General features: G+C 37.5%; 1 protein-coding gene across 6 annotated transcripts in view; it reads right to left on the reverse strand.

Annotated features, from left to right (window-relative positions):
* TRPM6 (transient receptor potential cation channel subfamily M member 6) overlaps nucleotides 1–16,044 on the reverse strand; it is a 164,023-nt gene that overhangs the window by 111,541 nt on the left and 36,438 nt on the right. For all 6 annotated transcript variants that reach the window (XM_070495635.1, XM_044767631.2, XM_070495634.1 and 3 more), the window contains exons 2-4: nucleotides 8,997–9,076; nucleotides 6,353–6,391; nucleotides 1,385–1,562 (exon numbers count right to left, since the gene is read on the reverse strand). In XM_070495635.1, coding sequence (XP_070351736.1) covers nucleotides 1,385–1,562; nucleotides 6,353–6,391; nucleotides 8,997–9,076 — 297 coding nt within the window. The remainder of the gene's footprint in view (nucleotides 1–1,384; nucleotides 1,563–6,352; nucleotides 6,392–8,996; nucleotides 9,077–16,044) is intronic.

The raw sequence follows: 16,044 nt of genomic DNA on the forward strand, positions 1-16,044 counted from the left end.
AGATCTGTCTAACCATATTTTCAATTCTTCTCAATGTGCCATATTCTCCCCTGGCCTTTGCACAAGCTACTCCTTGTGTCTAGAGTGGTCTTACTCCTCTGCCTCACCAGATGCCAAACATCTCACTCATTTTTCCAATCTCAGTTTAGCTGTCCCCACCTTCAGATGACTCCCTTGACACACACACACAGCCCCAGAAAAACAGAAGGAATCACCCTTTCATTCTCTCAAAGAGCCCTGTAGTCCTTTCTCATAGCATCTTCAACCTCTGTGGTAATTGTATATTTATTTCCTGTTTCCCTCACTAGGCTGTAAGCAATGTTAGTACACAGAACATATGCTCTTTGAGGCACAGCAAAGTATGGGCACCCAATAAATATTTGTTGATTGGATGAAAAAAAGCATAAATTAAAGTGAGTATGAATTAACATAAAAGCAAAAGGAGGAAGACTAAAACTTAAGGGAAAAATCACGTACATAGTTCTATAAGAGTTAGGCTTCAAAAGGGATTGAAGAGGAGAAATGAAGGCAGTTTTCTTGACAACTAAAGAAAATAGCAACACACAAAGTTGAATGCCAGAAGATTAATAACCAGAAATGTAGATTACTGTAGAACCCTATTATGAAACTTTATTATGATTGCACTAAGAACTGCTGTTTCAAATCCATCCAAGTGGATTGATTAAATGGAGTGAGGGTCAGACTCCAGAGTACAGCTGACTCTGAGCTTTCTTGAGGTAGGCACCCCTTCATTTTCCCTAGGGAAATCTTCCTCCAAGAAAGCAGCAGGTAGTTAACAAGCTCAAGAGAAAACACCTGAGAGACAGCTGACCTGCCAATACTATGCAAATTCCATGCAAAATTACCATGTTAGAGACAGGAGAAAAACTGGCCTGGAAAGCCCAGTACTCTCATCCAAGGGGTGCAGAGAGAAATTCTCCCATTTCCCTCCTGTGAAGAGGCTCTCACAAGGACATAGCAGGCATGAACAAGCCACAAGTTACCGATAATTGCTATGGCCACACTTCAGCTAACGCCTGCTCTTTCGCAGTAACTTTTCTGCATTCCTTAAGAAAAGGGCAGCTCTTTGGCAACTGTCTCAAGAGCAATAAGCCCTTCTCTTCTGCAGAGGGTGTAAGTTTGCTGAAAGAGGTAATCAAATATAGAGCTGGCCACACCACATCTGAGAAAGATACAATGCCCCTCGTACATAAAGGAAAGAGAAGGGTCAGGTCATTTTTGTCAAGAGGTCAATAACATGGATCACTTTTGCAAGAAAACTTGGTTATCTGATCATCTACACTTGGAGACACAATTTGGAGATACATTTGGAGGTTACATCCTCTGTTAAAAACCAGCAAAATAATGTGAGTTATTAGCAAACCTTGGAGTGGTGGATATGCTCTCCATCTTGAAAATTAATAGTGCCAAAAGTATCTGTAGGGCTTTTTGTTGTGTGCTTTTCAACGGACCATTCTTCATTTTCATTATTGCTGGCAGCTGAGAAGTTCCAGGCATAATCTATCCCATCATGGTCTCCAATCAATTTCCCACAGCAACACCTTAAATTTGGGATAAAAACCAACTTCAAAATAGAAAACATACAATTTCAGAATAGAAAATGATGTAATGTTTCTACATTTTTCTAAGGTAATGTATAGATGATATATATTAACAATTTTTAAAACTTCACATTAAGATTTATATTAGATTCATAACACTGGATTGTCTTCTAAGTTTAGAAACACCCTCAGTTGTTCTCGCCCTTGGCTGCACACTCACATTCATAGCAGCTTTATTCACAATAGCCAAGAGGTGGAAACAACCCAAGTGTTCACTGACAGATGAATGGATAAACAAGATGTGTATATACACACAATGGAATTTTATTCCACCTCAAAAGGGAAGGAAATCCCTTGATATGATATAACATGGATGAACCTTGAGGACATTATCCTAAGTGAAATAAGCCAGTTATAAAAAGACAAATACTGTATGATTCCACATATGAGGTACCTAGAGTAGTCAAATCCACAAAAAAGTAGAATGGTGCTTGCCAGGGGTTGGGAGGAAGGGCCAATGAAGAGTTACTGTTTAATAGATACAGAGCTTCAGTTTTGCAAGTTGAAAAAGTTCGGGAGATGCGTTATACAATAATGTGAATATACCTACCATTATTGAACTGTACACTTAAAAATGGTTAAAATGGTAAAAAAAAAAAATCAAATTGTATATTTTATTTATTTATTTATTTATTTATTTATTTATTTAAGATTGGCACCTGAGCTAACAACTGTTGCCAATCTTCTTTTTTTTTTTTTGGCTTTTTCTCCCCAAATCCCCCAAGAACATAGTTGTATATTTTTCAGTTGTGGGTCCTTCTAGTTGTGGCATGTGGGATGCCACCTCAACGTGGCCTAATGAGCTGTGCCATGTCCGCCCCCAGGATCTGAACCAGTGAACCCCTGGGCTGCTGAAGCGGAGCACGCGAACTTAACCACTCGGCCACGGGGCCGGCCCCCCAAATGGCATACTTTAAATATGTGTGGTTTATTTTATGGCACTTTACCTCAAAAAAGCTTTTAGAAAAAACTTAAAATCTCTAATATACAATACTTAAGGAGAGTAAGAAAATGTCCTCATGTAAAACATAATATGCACATTAAAAGAAAGGACTGTTAATCCATGCAAAAAAAGATGCAACTTCAGAGAAATATGTAAACATGTAATTATCATGAGAAAAGAGCCATGAAAGAGACTTGACTATAAACGTGAATTAATAATAAATTATACATGTAATATAATTTTAAAGGGAGGGAAACTTAATGATCTTACAAATAATTAGCAGTTTTGGAAACTATTTCATATACATAGCCATAACTTCTACTATAGAACAAAATAAACTAAGAAAATTAAAAGGTTAAATCTTTTTAAAACTAAAACACAAAACTGAACAAAATATAATAATCATATTTGTGAAAGAATGATATAAACTTCTCATCTTTGATGAATTAGAAACAATCAGAAGGAAAAGTTAAAATTTGAAAAATAGAGAACTTAAAAATTTTCAGCAGTGAAAAATTATACATCTGCAGACCAAGAAAATTATTTGCATCAAATATGGCAGATCATATACCTATTACATAAAAAGAGATTATTTGGCTTTATAAATGGCTCAGGTTTTTTTGTGTATGTAAAAAAGCAACATAAAAACATGTACAAATGATGAGGTCCAACTAAGCAAAGAAATATGATGAAGAGAAAACAAGTCAGAACATAGAGAATAGTACTGGGGTTCCATATGGCAGAGGTCTTGACTCAAAGAGAGGAGGAATAATCCCAAATGTATAGGATATATACAATCAGGATCCACTAGTGAGAAATGCGTCATCTGGTCATCTTTTGGAGCGAGGGTCAAAATGAAAAAGCATCTATTCATAAACTGCATGATTCACCTCACTGTGGCTTTTTCTAAAAAGAACATAAAGGGAAGCAAGCACAACTCAGACCTGGAGAGAGAATTCACTACTCTTTCATAGGACTGTTCTTCAGTTTGAACCCACTTTGTTCTAAGTATTTTTCTAGTCTAATCCATTTGATGTGATTTGAGTCTAAACCACTTATATAGGTTTATTCTAGTTTTTACCACTTCATTAAATTGTGGGAAGATGGCCCCATAGAAGAAATCAATCATCCCCAAAATTAAAAAAAGATTCCATGTTCATCCCTTTAGTTATAACTTTCAGAAGTCCCAAGTTATACATCACCAAGTACTAAAAGCTCACCTTGAGAATCAACTTTATAAAGATGCCAATTACCAATTCTCTCCCAAATTATTTTTATAAATTCTACAAAATATCCATCAAAATCCTAAAACAATTTTTCAGGAACTTGACAAAGTGATTCAAAAGTTCATATGGACATACAAAAGTGTCCAAAAGAATAAATTTTTTTTTAAAAAAGAAGAATAAAGCATAGAGGACGTGTCCTATCAGATATCAAGATATCTTACAATGCTATGGTAATGAAACAGAGTGGCATTTAGCAGGACCAGGAGAAATAGGCCAATGATACTGAAAAGAAAGCTCAGAGACAGAACCATAGACATATGGGAATTTGGTACATAACAGAGACGATATCAGAGATGAATGAGGCTAGCACAAACTGGTCAGTAACTGATATGGGGGCATTTGGTTCTTCATATGGGAAAAATCAAACTACGTCCTAGCTGGGTGCAAAAATTATAAGTTTTAACTGTTTTGAATTTCTGGATAGTATGAAAATAGACGTTTTCCAGTATCGTTCACGTTAGTTACCTCTGAAGATTGTGAGGTTGGGAGAGTATTGACAGGGAGAGGTTCCGGAGAAGAAAGTAGGAAGTAGGAGTAAATGAAGTCTCTTCATTTCTTTCTGGTATATTCTTATGTTTGTTTTGAATTTTAACAAAATTTTAAATAATTACTAGGAAGAAAAAAGAAAGAATTTGAGGAAAAGGTGAAAGAGGTTAGCCAAATGGAAATTCTTTCCCCTAGTGTTAGAGACTGAATTCTGTCCCCCAAAATTCATGTGTCGAAGCCCTAATCCTCAATGTGATGATATTTGGAGACAGGCCCTATAAGGCAGTAATAAAGCTTATATAAGGCAGTGATAAAGTCTAATAAGACTGGTGTCTTTATAAGAAGTCTCTCATGAACGAAAGGCTATGTGAGGACACACTGAGAAGCTGGCTGTCTACAAAGCAGGGAGAGGTTTCATCAGAAACCAACCCCGATGGTACCTTGATCTTGGACTTCCAGCCTCCCAAACTGTGAGAAAATAAGCGTCCATTATCTAAGCTCCCTAGACTGTGGTAATCTTTCTCAGCAGCCAGAGCTGACTGACACACCCAGCAACCCTGTCCTTCCTCCTCCCATATCTATATATGGTATCTTCCTTTACCCACGTTTTGCTAAACTTTGGATTCTGAATTTTTTTTTTTTTTTTTTTTTTACAAAAATCAGTTTAACATTGGTTCAATCCCTAATATAATCTTCAGGCTGTGATCAGAATTAAGAAAATTTCATTTTCCTCCACTTACAAAAGAGAAAGGTAAAACTGGTTACAAACACACAGTTTAAAATGAAAATCACTGTTAAAATTTGTATTGCACTGAAGAACTTGTGTGATATTGGGATTTATAATAAATATATATTTGGTCTTTGCCCCTGTTCTGGAATTTCCTAAGTGACAGGAGCCATAAAGGTGCTGGAAGTTGAATCAATCATGAATGGTCAATGATTGAATCAATCGTGCCCATATAATGAAGCCGCCATAAAAACCCACAAGGACGCCCCTTCCCACATACCTTGCACTATGCCTCTCTTCCATCTGGCTGTTCACCTGTATCCTTTACAATAAACTGCTAAACATAAGTAAATGTTTCTCTGAGTTCTGTAAGCCACTCTAGCAAATTAATTGAACCGTGGAGGGGGTTGTGGGAACCTCCAATTTATAGCCCATTGGTCAGAAGCACAGGTGACCACTTGGACTTTCAGTTGACATCTGAAGTTGGGGGCGGTGGAGAGGGGTATGGAGGTGTAGTCTTGTAGGATTGAGCTCTAAACCTGTGGGATCTGACACTATCTCCAGGTAGACAGTGTCAGAATCGAGTTAATTACTTGGTGGTGTTGGGGGAAAAAAACACATCCACACTGGTGTCAGAATTGGAGTTTGGTATGCACACACATCACTTGCAAGTCATAGATCAAATACAGTCCTACTTGTGCACAAAGTATCTTCATTATCCAAATAAAATGTAAGATAGTGGGGCCAGCCCCGTGGCCAAGTGATTAAGTTCGCAAGCTCCGCTGCAGCAGTCCAGGGTTTCACCGGTTCGGATCCTGGGCGCGGACATGGCACTGTTCATCAAGCCATGCTGAGGTGGTGTCCCACATAGCACAACTGGAAGGACCCACAACTAAAATATACAACTATGTACTGGGGGGCTTTGGGGAAGAAGAATTTAAAAAAAATTGGCAACAGATGTTAGCTGAGGTGCCAATCTTTAAAAAAAAGATAGTAAAATGAAAATTTAATGCTTATGCTTCACAAGTATTTCAATTGGCAGAAACTCTTGCTAAAGGCCCTTACCATTTACATGTCTCAATAATTCAAGTAATCTATTAAATTCAAACAATCACTCTCCTTCAAAAAAATCCCGCATTTCTTTTTTAAAATTTCCCTAGGAAAGGTAAATAGGAGGCACCGATAAAGCCCTTTCATTGCGTCCATTCAAGATGTGAGAAAACTGTCCCAAGGAGTTTTAAACAGAGTGCCTAAAATTTAAAAGAAATCTTATTTATCTAAGTCTTACCTGATTAAATTCTGGCAGACCTGGCATCCTGCAGTACATCTAAATTAAAGAAATAAAAACCTCTGTTAGTCTACTGATGTATTTGAAAACACATCTAATGCTTATACAGTAAATATCTGTTGTCTTCTATTGTGTGGAAAATGGGGTTTGCTGAGTACTCACACATCGCTTCCCAAATATTCCCATAAGTCATTTACTAAACACAATTACACTGCAGCAATTATAATCTAATTAACAGAACACTGAGTTTGGAGCCAAAATACCTGAATTTAAATCTCACTGATTTAACAATCCCTCTAAGCCCCAGTTTCACATCTGAAAACAACATCGGCCATAAGGTTATTAAAAGGATTATTTGAGATAATATATATGTCTTACAGTACCTGGCACCTTGCAGTATGTATAATAATGGTAGCTGTTATTATTACTACACTACGTAGTTAACACAGAATTCTTGAGAATTAAGTAAGAAAATATATATACATACAAACAATTTTAAAACCATAAAAACACTATCAAATCAAGGGACAGTTGGTATGATTATAATTATTGTCCTTATTATTCTTCCTTTTTTAAATTCAAAAGAACCACCTGGATTTGCGGGTTAGCACTGTGGTCATCAATGATCATATTTTAGGTGTAAAGAAGTTTTAACTAGAAGAGAACTCTCGTTAAAATAATGGAAGAAAAGGTAGAATTCATAGAATCAGAATCATTCTAAATTATTCAGAAATGAATATTCAGGCCTTTCACTTCTTCCTGTCCCTGGCTTTTCTCAGAAGCTTCATTTCAATAAGTTCAAAATGAGAAGGAAAAAGATACAGTCATTAAGTCTATCAGATTTATTTCTTATTAGGAGCTACAAAAAGAATCCATAAAAGAGAAACTTTTATCTAAATTTAAAATAGTGAACTACTACCTTTTCCTGCGCATCATAAGGAAGAAACCACAGGAAAGCTACAATTTTGAGAATTTAGTAGGATCTAAGAAAAAGGCTGGCATAGAAGGAATAGCCATAGTTATCCATTAACTTTTTTTACAATCACACAGAAATAAAGACTGCTTTTTTCCCATAAAACGTCGTACGTCTTGGAACATTCATGGAATTATGATCATTTATATTCTTCTTGAGTCTAAGGGCTAATTACCTATAGTTTATCACTTTTTGTGAGGTTCAAGGTGATTGTGAAGATGATTTTCCACTTACACAGCAATAGTAGCTGCCTGAGCTCAATCTGCCTTCCATTGCAGCCAACATTACATTACAAGATGTCACAAAAGATGAAGGGAAAAAATGCGGTTACTTTGTTTTTTCATTCTGTAAACATTTTATAAACAGGTAAAATGAGAATTTCCAATCATAGGGCTTACAAGCCACAGGTAACTCAATGAGGGTGGGACTAGTAAATATTTAACAAAGGCAAGGAATACCATTTTCATCATCCCCAAAGAACTAGAATTTCAGTGACCTCACCATGCTACCTTTCACAAGCATACAGCTGTGATTTCTAAACGTCAAATGAATATAAGGCCAAATGCTCAAAGGAATCTAAAAATAGACTGGTCCCCCTAATTAAAATACTGCTCTTCTATTTTCTTTTCCTTTTAATTTCTTTCCCCAAGGGCAATGCCATTCAATCTTAATTTCATGGACCCAATTACCCTGGGAAATTTTCCGTAGCCCTTTCTTCCCTTATCTTTCATTGGCTGCTCTTTTGAACTTTTTTCTACAAGCTGAGCTTCCAAAGGGTTGTCAAGAACTCAGAGCAGTCAAACTCAAATCATTCCATTCTGCTGCACATTATCTGCTCAGACAAAATGACTATGGGAGGCGAATGGAACTACAATTAACTGTTTGCATAATCTGAGCACAGTGTCTTGAAATATCCCAATTACCATTTTCCACAGACACTTTAGTTGGAGATAAGGAATATTCACAATTTTTTGAATATTCAATATTCAGAAGTTGTAAATTTTTTATACAAACCCGGTGAAATGGATGTAGTACTAGATATTTCCCTGATATCTATCCTCTCACTAGGAGGAACAGGAGCACTGAAGATTAAACAACAGAGTGAGGGGCCAGCCCTGGTTGCCTAGTGGTTAAGTTTGGCATGCTCCACTTCAGCGGCCTGGGTTTGGCTCCCAAGCACTGACCTAGACCACTCTCTTAGCAGCCATGCTGTGCTGGTGGCCCGCATACTAAAAAAAAAATAGAGGAAGATTGACACAGTTGTTAACTCAGGGCAAACATTCCTCAAAAAAGAAAAAAAACACCAGAGTAAAATCTACCACAATATTAACAGTGGCTCCATCAGGGTGATGTCATTATGCTGAACTTTTTTCTTTATACTTCGTTAAGTCATTAAACAGATGTTTCTCAGGTGCCTACTATATAACAGGCACTGGAGTTGGAATGCATACAAAACCGACAAGTTTCCTATTCTTACCAGAAAATCTGGTAAGAATTTCTACAATAATCATGTATTATTTTTTAAAGACGAAGACATAAACATCAATTAAAAATAAATACTAATTTTACAGATATCATGAAATCCTCTAAACAAGTCATATCTCTAAGTTTCCACAAACAGTCTTCCAAGTAGTGTTGCTTTTAAAAGAAAAATATAATTAAAAATTGTACCTGTGAGGGTCTTTTGAGCTCGGTATGATTTTGTTACATTCTCTCTTGTCAAACACTCCTTCAATCCAGGATTTCTGGGACTGAATAGAAAGTGTCGTTATTTTTATACTCTGATAGAGTGAGAACATAGGTAGTAAGATATATTTAAATATTGTGGACGCTAATTAAAATGCCAAGACCAACTCCAAACAGGGTAAGCACTTACTGGCTTCTACTACAGACAATATAGACACAAATAAGCCAAATGTGAACACAAAAATATTCCCAAAGTTAACTGGTCTATAATCTCAACTTAAGTGAAACATCCCTAAATGCACAAAACTCTAGCAAGGAAGTAAAGATATAACTGATGTGTTCTCTTAATTCTGCTAAAAGCTACTTTTAAATCTTGCACCATAATCCTATAGAGTAAATATCAAGCTCTCAAACTTCAAAATTCTCACTCATAAAGTCCCACTTTGGCTAAGATTTCACAGCAAGCTGGGAAGAGTGTCAGAGGAGCAATATAACCTCAGCAAGCCTCTGTGAAAAGATTTAAATCTAAAATGGAACCAGAGGATATGAAATGGAGAATCTCACGCAAGCGCCCTCAGAAGAACAGAACTTAAGAACTGAGAGAGTGATTTCCTGTAAATGCCTGATTACAGAAGACCGAGACTTATCTCCTGACCAATGAACATCCACCAAGAGTCTCTCCTCATCCTCAACTCAATGAACTTATTGCTTGCACTTTGGCTGGACTTCTCCCTCTGCACGCCCTGCCCATAAAAACAGCCTGCCCAAACCCTCAATGGACTCGCCTTAGCTTGCTACAGCAGGCACTTCCAGAATTGTAATTCCTCTGCTATTCCCAAATAAATTCAATTTCTGGTAGTTTGAACTTGCCTCAGTTTAGCTCTTTATTTAGGTTGACAATTTGCTATGCATTCTGTAAGCATGGCTTACCATTGACTGTGTTGCTTCACATTGCACAGCCTATAACTGTGGACATTAGTACTCACTTGTCTTCCTAATAAAATCTCTCCCATTCTACAAAATTCAAGTCATAGCCAAACTCTTCCATAATCTGTATTATAAGTCTAGAAGCAGAGGGCACTGGATCCAAAATAGAACCCAACCAACTGATGAGCTTGGTCTTCTCCTAATAAGAAACTATTTTAGCTCCATATGGTACAAAAATATAAGTGTGCATTTAACTTTATACACACATATGTATTAGAGCAGTGATGAAAGGGCAGGGAACCAGAATCTACAGGGGACTTCCTCAAACTTGGCATTAATGCAGTCCCTACCTCACTCTTACACCTACTCTCACCCTGCAGTTGAAGGAAATGCACTTGGCCAGAAAACATGTTACGAATCCAGCTGTGGAGTCTCATTATCACACCGTCCCCAGGTCCCCAGATGATGATGGAGTTCAGGACACACCACCATAAGATATGCTGCTTTGGTATATTGATTATTTTGAGCTGTAGGCACTTTAAAAATAGCAAATGCAGGGCGAGGCGTTCTCTGAACTCCCTTATCTGCCTAAAGACAGATCTTCCAAAAGGAACGCAATTGTCATAAATCCCCTCCCCAGGAGTTTCATCCCCTGGGAAGACTGACAGGAGAGGAGACTAGAAGTCAACACCACATCCAGACAAACTTTGTCACAAACCTTCTAAGGGCTCATTCATCTTTACTCTCTCCTAAATTTCCTGTATCCCCCCAATACTTCCCCTATTAAGACAGTGTATAAGTTCCAAATCTCAGCCTTTTGGGGGTATTTATTTTTGTTTTCCTGCAATGCCCCCTTGCACATAATATTAAAAATTAATATAATCTGTATATATTTTCTCCTGTTAGTCTGCCTGTTGTCTGTCAGTTTATTTCATAGACCCAGCTATGGAAACCAGAAGAGCAGAGGTGGAGTTTTTCCTCCCCTACAGTTACAAATGAGACCACTTATGGAATCCTTGACATACCCAATATGAAACTCATGGATCTTATTCAATATGCACCAACCCTAAACACATTCAGTCACTACTGAACAGAACTGGGTAGAATCAGAGTCCAGATCATGTTAAGTAAAAGGGGGATAGGGCCAGAGATTGATTGATTGATTCCTGTGCATTTTAAACATTTCTATCCACAAGGAAAACTTCCCAGATCAAGTCCACAGTCAACCAAAACCATTCTATGCTCTCATCCCTTTTACATAGTCAGCTACTTTTTTATGTGTTAAACGACATTCAGTAAATTGGTAAGGAAGTAAAGACATACAAACTTGGAAAAATCCAGAGTCAGAATTTAGAATGAACTAAGCAAACTAAACTCAAAATCTATCTATTATAAGAAATAGCACAATCTTTTAGAATCAGTAAGCCCTGTCCCCTATCCAAAAGCATTAACAATTTCATTTGTTCATTCTCCAAACATTTATTAAATACTAATTTTTGCAAAGCACTGAGAAAGGTGCTACAAGGGAGTTAGCATGTCCTCAAAGAGCTCTTCATTCTGAGTTTCAAAATATCTGAATTCATTCAACAAATATTTTGGGATAGGCTCTGTCTTAAGCTGGGAATTCTATGGCAAAGAAGACAGGGCTCTTGCTCTGAAGGAACTTAGAAAAAAAGGAGGAAACAGATAATAAATTGGTATCATTAAACTTCATGCGAACCAATTAACTATTATTAAAAACAGCCCCCAAAAGGGTCCCTAATTTAGGATCCTATATATCCAAATTAAGCAAGCTGTGCTCAACCACTCCCTTCTTTTAAAAGGCTATATAACCAACTCTAACAGGACTATCTAGGCAAATTACTTAATTTCTTCATGCCTTTTTGCTCATCTATTAAAAATAGAGATAATAATAATAATACCTCATAGGGCCGTTGAAAGGAATAGATAAATTAAAGGCTTAGAATTCTCCCTGGGACTTACTAAGGCTCAATAAAGCTTAGCTTACTATTGATAATATCAAAGGTAAAATTAGCTTTTGGTTGCTGGCCTGGGAACTTAACTTTGATGTATTTTTTTCAGGACCTCCTGACCTCCAATTCTCCTTCCTAGGGCCCGTCATACTACAAATGAATGACTTTTACAGGTCCACTTTCCCCCACTAGACTCCACCTCCTATAGGCCCCATGCTAGTCATTTCTGTTGCCCCAGAGCCCAACCCAATGATTGTTGAATGAGCAACAAAATGAACACACTTAAAATAGAACTTCAGGAATCCATGTATACAATTTTCCCTTCAAAAACGTAAACAGGAAACCTGTGCCATTAACAAGGACATGGAAACGTTCCTCCTGCAACTCCCATATCTTATCTCAACCCTACAGGGAAAAGAAAAGCAGGCTCAATTTCCACGTATTTCAAACAATTCTCAACTTCGAACTTTACTTTTCTCCCCCCCACCTCAATATGGCAGCCTTTTCAATGTACTCTCCAGGACACACGGAAGAGGCCCCCATGCTCAATTTAACAGAAAACTATTTGGAAAAAATGTTTGTTGGTTTTGATTCAATAGCCCAAACCTATGCAAAGGTAAACATTCAATATGATGGCTTCTGCCACTGGGACCAGCAAATTGTCATGATCGTGGTAGTTGACAGTGGAGATTATGCCATTTCTGCAGCTATCAAGCCCATCTTTATTGACTAGGTGTTTTTTATATACTGGAGAGTTTTGTTTGTTTTTTAACTGTTGTTATTTAGGGGAGGGAAGGGCAGAGGACAAAGAAGGGAAGAGTGTTGGTCTCAGGCTCAGTGTTGGTCACAACAGTTTGCCTCACCCTAAAACATAATCAGATTTCACATCCAATCTCAGGCCTGAGGTAAGGGTGGAGAATAACAAAGAAATTTGCAAAGACAAATCCTCCAACAGTAGCTACACATGAATTAATTCCTGCCCTCACTAAAAGTATTTCTACACTGTGGCTTCTAAACGGGGGTTTCCAGAAATTAGATTCTCTCTCAGGGGAGTCTCGGAGAAGGCATAATCTTAGTGGCATTCCTTAATTAAAAAAATAAATCCTTCTAAATGTGTGCATGAACTTTTTTTTAGCATCCAAAGGGCTGTGTGATTGGGGTGAAGGGGCACATAGCTAACAAGTCGTTTGTTTTCTATACAACTTTTTTGAGGGCCAGCCCCAGTGGCCTAGTGGTTAAGTTCAGCGTGATCTACTGCAGTGGCCCACTTTCAGTTCCCAGGCATGGACCTACACCATGCTTCTGTCAGTGGCCATGCTGTGGCAGTGGCTCACAAACAAAAAGAGGAAGATTGATGGGCCAGCATGGTGCTAAGTTCAGCACACTCTACTTTGGTGGCCCAGGTTCGTTTCCCAAGCACAGACCCACAGCACATGTCACTGGCCATGCTGCAGCGACGGCTCACACACAAAAAGAGGAAGACTGACAACAGAAGTTAGCTCAGGGCAAGTCTTCCGCAGCAAAAAAAAAAAAAAAAAAAAATTTTTCAACTTTAAAAAATGTACTATTTAATAAATACTTCTCCAGGTGAAACTGACTACCTACTCCCATTATTACGTCCCCCACTCTCTCTTATACATATCACAGCACTCATAATACTTAATTGCACTTATTCAGCTGTTTTTCTCTTACCATTATTGTAATCTACTTCAAGACAGGGCGTTATCTTATTTATCTTGGAAACACACAGGGAAGCACCAGAACGGATCAAATAGAGAAGTAATATTTTCAGACTCTAGATGGATATTTGAGATTTTCTCTACGCAGCACCTCCCTTGGACCAAGGACCTCTTCAAACTGAGTGCCAGGCTCCTTTATAAGTCCCTGGATAGTTAAATACAGAGTTTAACCAAATGCTGGACCTATTTATTGTCTAACCATTCTAATCTGTTAAGATTTTCAAATTAGATACTCAACCTTCTCCAATTTCCAAGCAGCAAAATATCCACAAATTTATTATCCATGTACACAGATGGTCTTTACTTGTGCTCCAAATATCTTGTTAAATTATCCAAAACCTTACCAGGATTACATCCAAGTGAACTACATAGTCTAAAAAACCTTTTCTTGAGATGAAGCTGTACTCTTAAAGAATTGACTTTCAGGAAACCCTCCATCATCTGGGACAATAAAGACTTTATTAGGAATGACAGGTTAAAGGCAATTTTATTTATGTCATCCATAATAAGGTTTATTTATACAATGGAGATTACTTATTGTACTTTCTCAGTGCAGCACAGCAGAAAGAACACTGCAAGAAGATTTTGCCTTTTGAAGTTCGGTGGAGACACATACCATATATTTAACTTGGACAAATACAAAATCTTTGCTAAAACAACGAGGGGGCTAGAAGAAGAAAGGTTAGAAGAAAGAAAAAAATTTTTAAGTGTGGGCAATTTTAATGCCATTCCATTTAGGAGTATCCTGTGCCCATGAGCAGCAGTTCTCAAACTTTTTAGCTTAGGACCTCTTTATATTCATAAAAATTACCAAGGGCCTCCAAAAAACTTTCATATGTCTACCAACATTTATGTATTAGAAATTAGAACTTGAACTTTTTAAAGTGTTTACTCATTAGTTCATTTTAAAATAACAATAAATAAACAATAAATAAACCATAAATAAATAAATATGTTAACATATTTTTTATGAAAAAAATTTTTCAAAGATTTATGAGAAGAGCCTTGTCTTGTAATCTGTTACAATAAGCATTTTTGGTTGAAGCATATAAAGAAAACTGGCTTCACATAAACATGTGGTTGAAAAAGGAAATAGTACTTTAATAACCTTTTTGGATATTGTGGATTCATCACGTAACCTCAGGAAAAGTCCACTATATACTAACGAGAGAATGAGTAAAAAAGGCAAATAATGTCTTAGTACAATTAAGAAAATAATTTTGATTTTGAGGACCCTTTGAAAGGGTCTCAAAGACCCCTAGGAGTCCCTGGACCATACATGGAAAACCACTGCCCAAAAGTGACCGCATGTGGGCACCAGGGTGAATGTGAATGAGAGACCACATCTACCGTTTCCTGGTTGGTTTCAGGTCCCACATGCATGTTTTAGTCTGCACATCTCATCTCAATGAGTGCATTGTAGTATTTCAACATCCCCTATTTAATCTAGTGCTCAACCGAAGAAAGTTCCAACATAGAGAAAATGCAATTAGAGATCAAATCTTCATGTACTGTACTTTATGAGCAAGGTAAGGGACTTCTAAATGATAATTCTGCCTGTATTCATTTTTAACTTTACAGCTGACTTTAGTGCTGACCACAGCCTCCCTCCCAAAGATGTCATGGAAGTATGATGGGTGGGGGATCAGCCCTTCAGAACTCATAGGTAGAATATATTCCATCAGTTTATCAACTCTTCTTTTAAAATATTGATACTTCTAAGAATAATAAATATTGGTACTTCTAAGAATAATAGCTTTATTCATTCATTAAAAAATACTTTGATTAGCAGGGGTCGGCCCTGTGGCGCAGTGGTTAAGTTTGGCACACTCCGTTTCAGTGGCCTGGGTTCATGGGTTCAGATCCAAGGCACGGACCTACACCACTCATCAGCCATGCTGTAGTGGCAACCCACATACAAAATAGAGGAAGACTGGCGCAGATGCTAGCTTAGGGCTAATCTTCCTCAAGTATGAAAAGAATAAGATTGGCAACAGATGTCAGATCAAGGTGAATCTTCCTCAAAATTTAAAAAGAAAAACAAAAACAACTTTCATTGGCATATCATATTATTCTAATAAAAATAAATAAATAAAATTGTGCCCCAAAGACCAACACCCAAGGGGAAGAACATATGTTTATAAATAGATACCAGGTATGGCACAAGAGCAGGCTCTGAGACTACTTTGAAGGAGAAATCCCTTCTGCCCGCAGATATTTGGGAAGTCCTCATGGAGGACGTGGAACTTAGGAAAGTCCTTCAAAGATGATAAAGGTTTTGAGAGGTGGTGATGGAATTCCATGGTGGTTAGAAACGCATAGATCTTGGCCTGGAGGAGAATTCGGAGGACATCCATGTTAAGGCATGGTCAAAGCCATGAGGTCACTGGGGAG

The sequence above is a fragment of the Equus asinus genome, chromosome 23, assembly GCF_041296235.1.
Source record: "Equus asinus isolate D_3611 breed Donkey chromosome 23, EquAss-T2T_v2, whole genome shotgun sequence".
In the NCBI taxonomy this organism is placed as follows: Eukaryota; Metazoa; Chordata; class Mammalia; order Perissodactyla; family Equidae; genus Equus; species Equus asinus.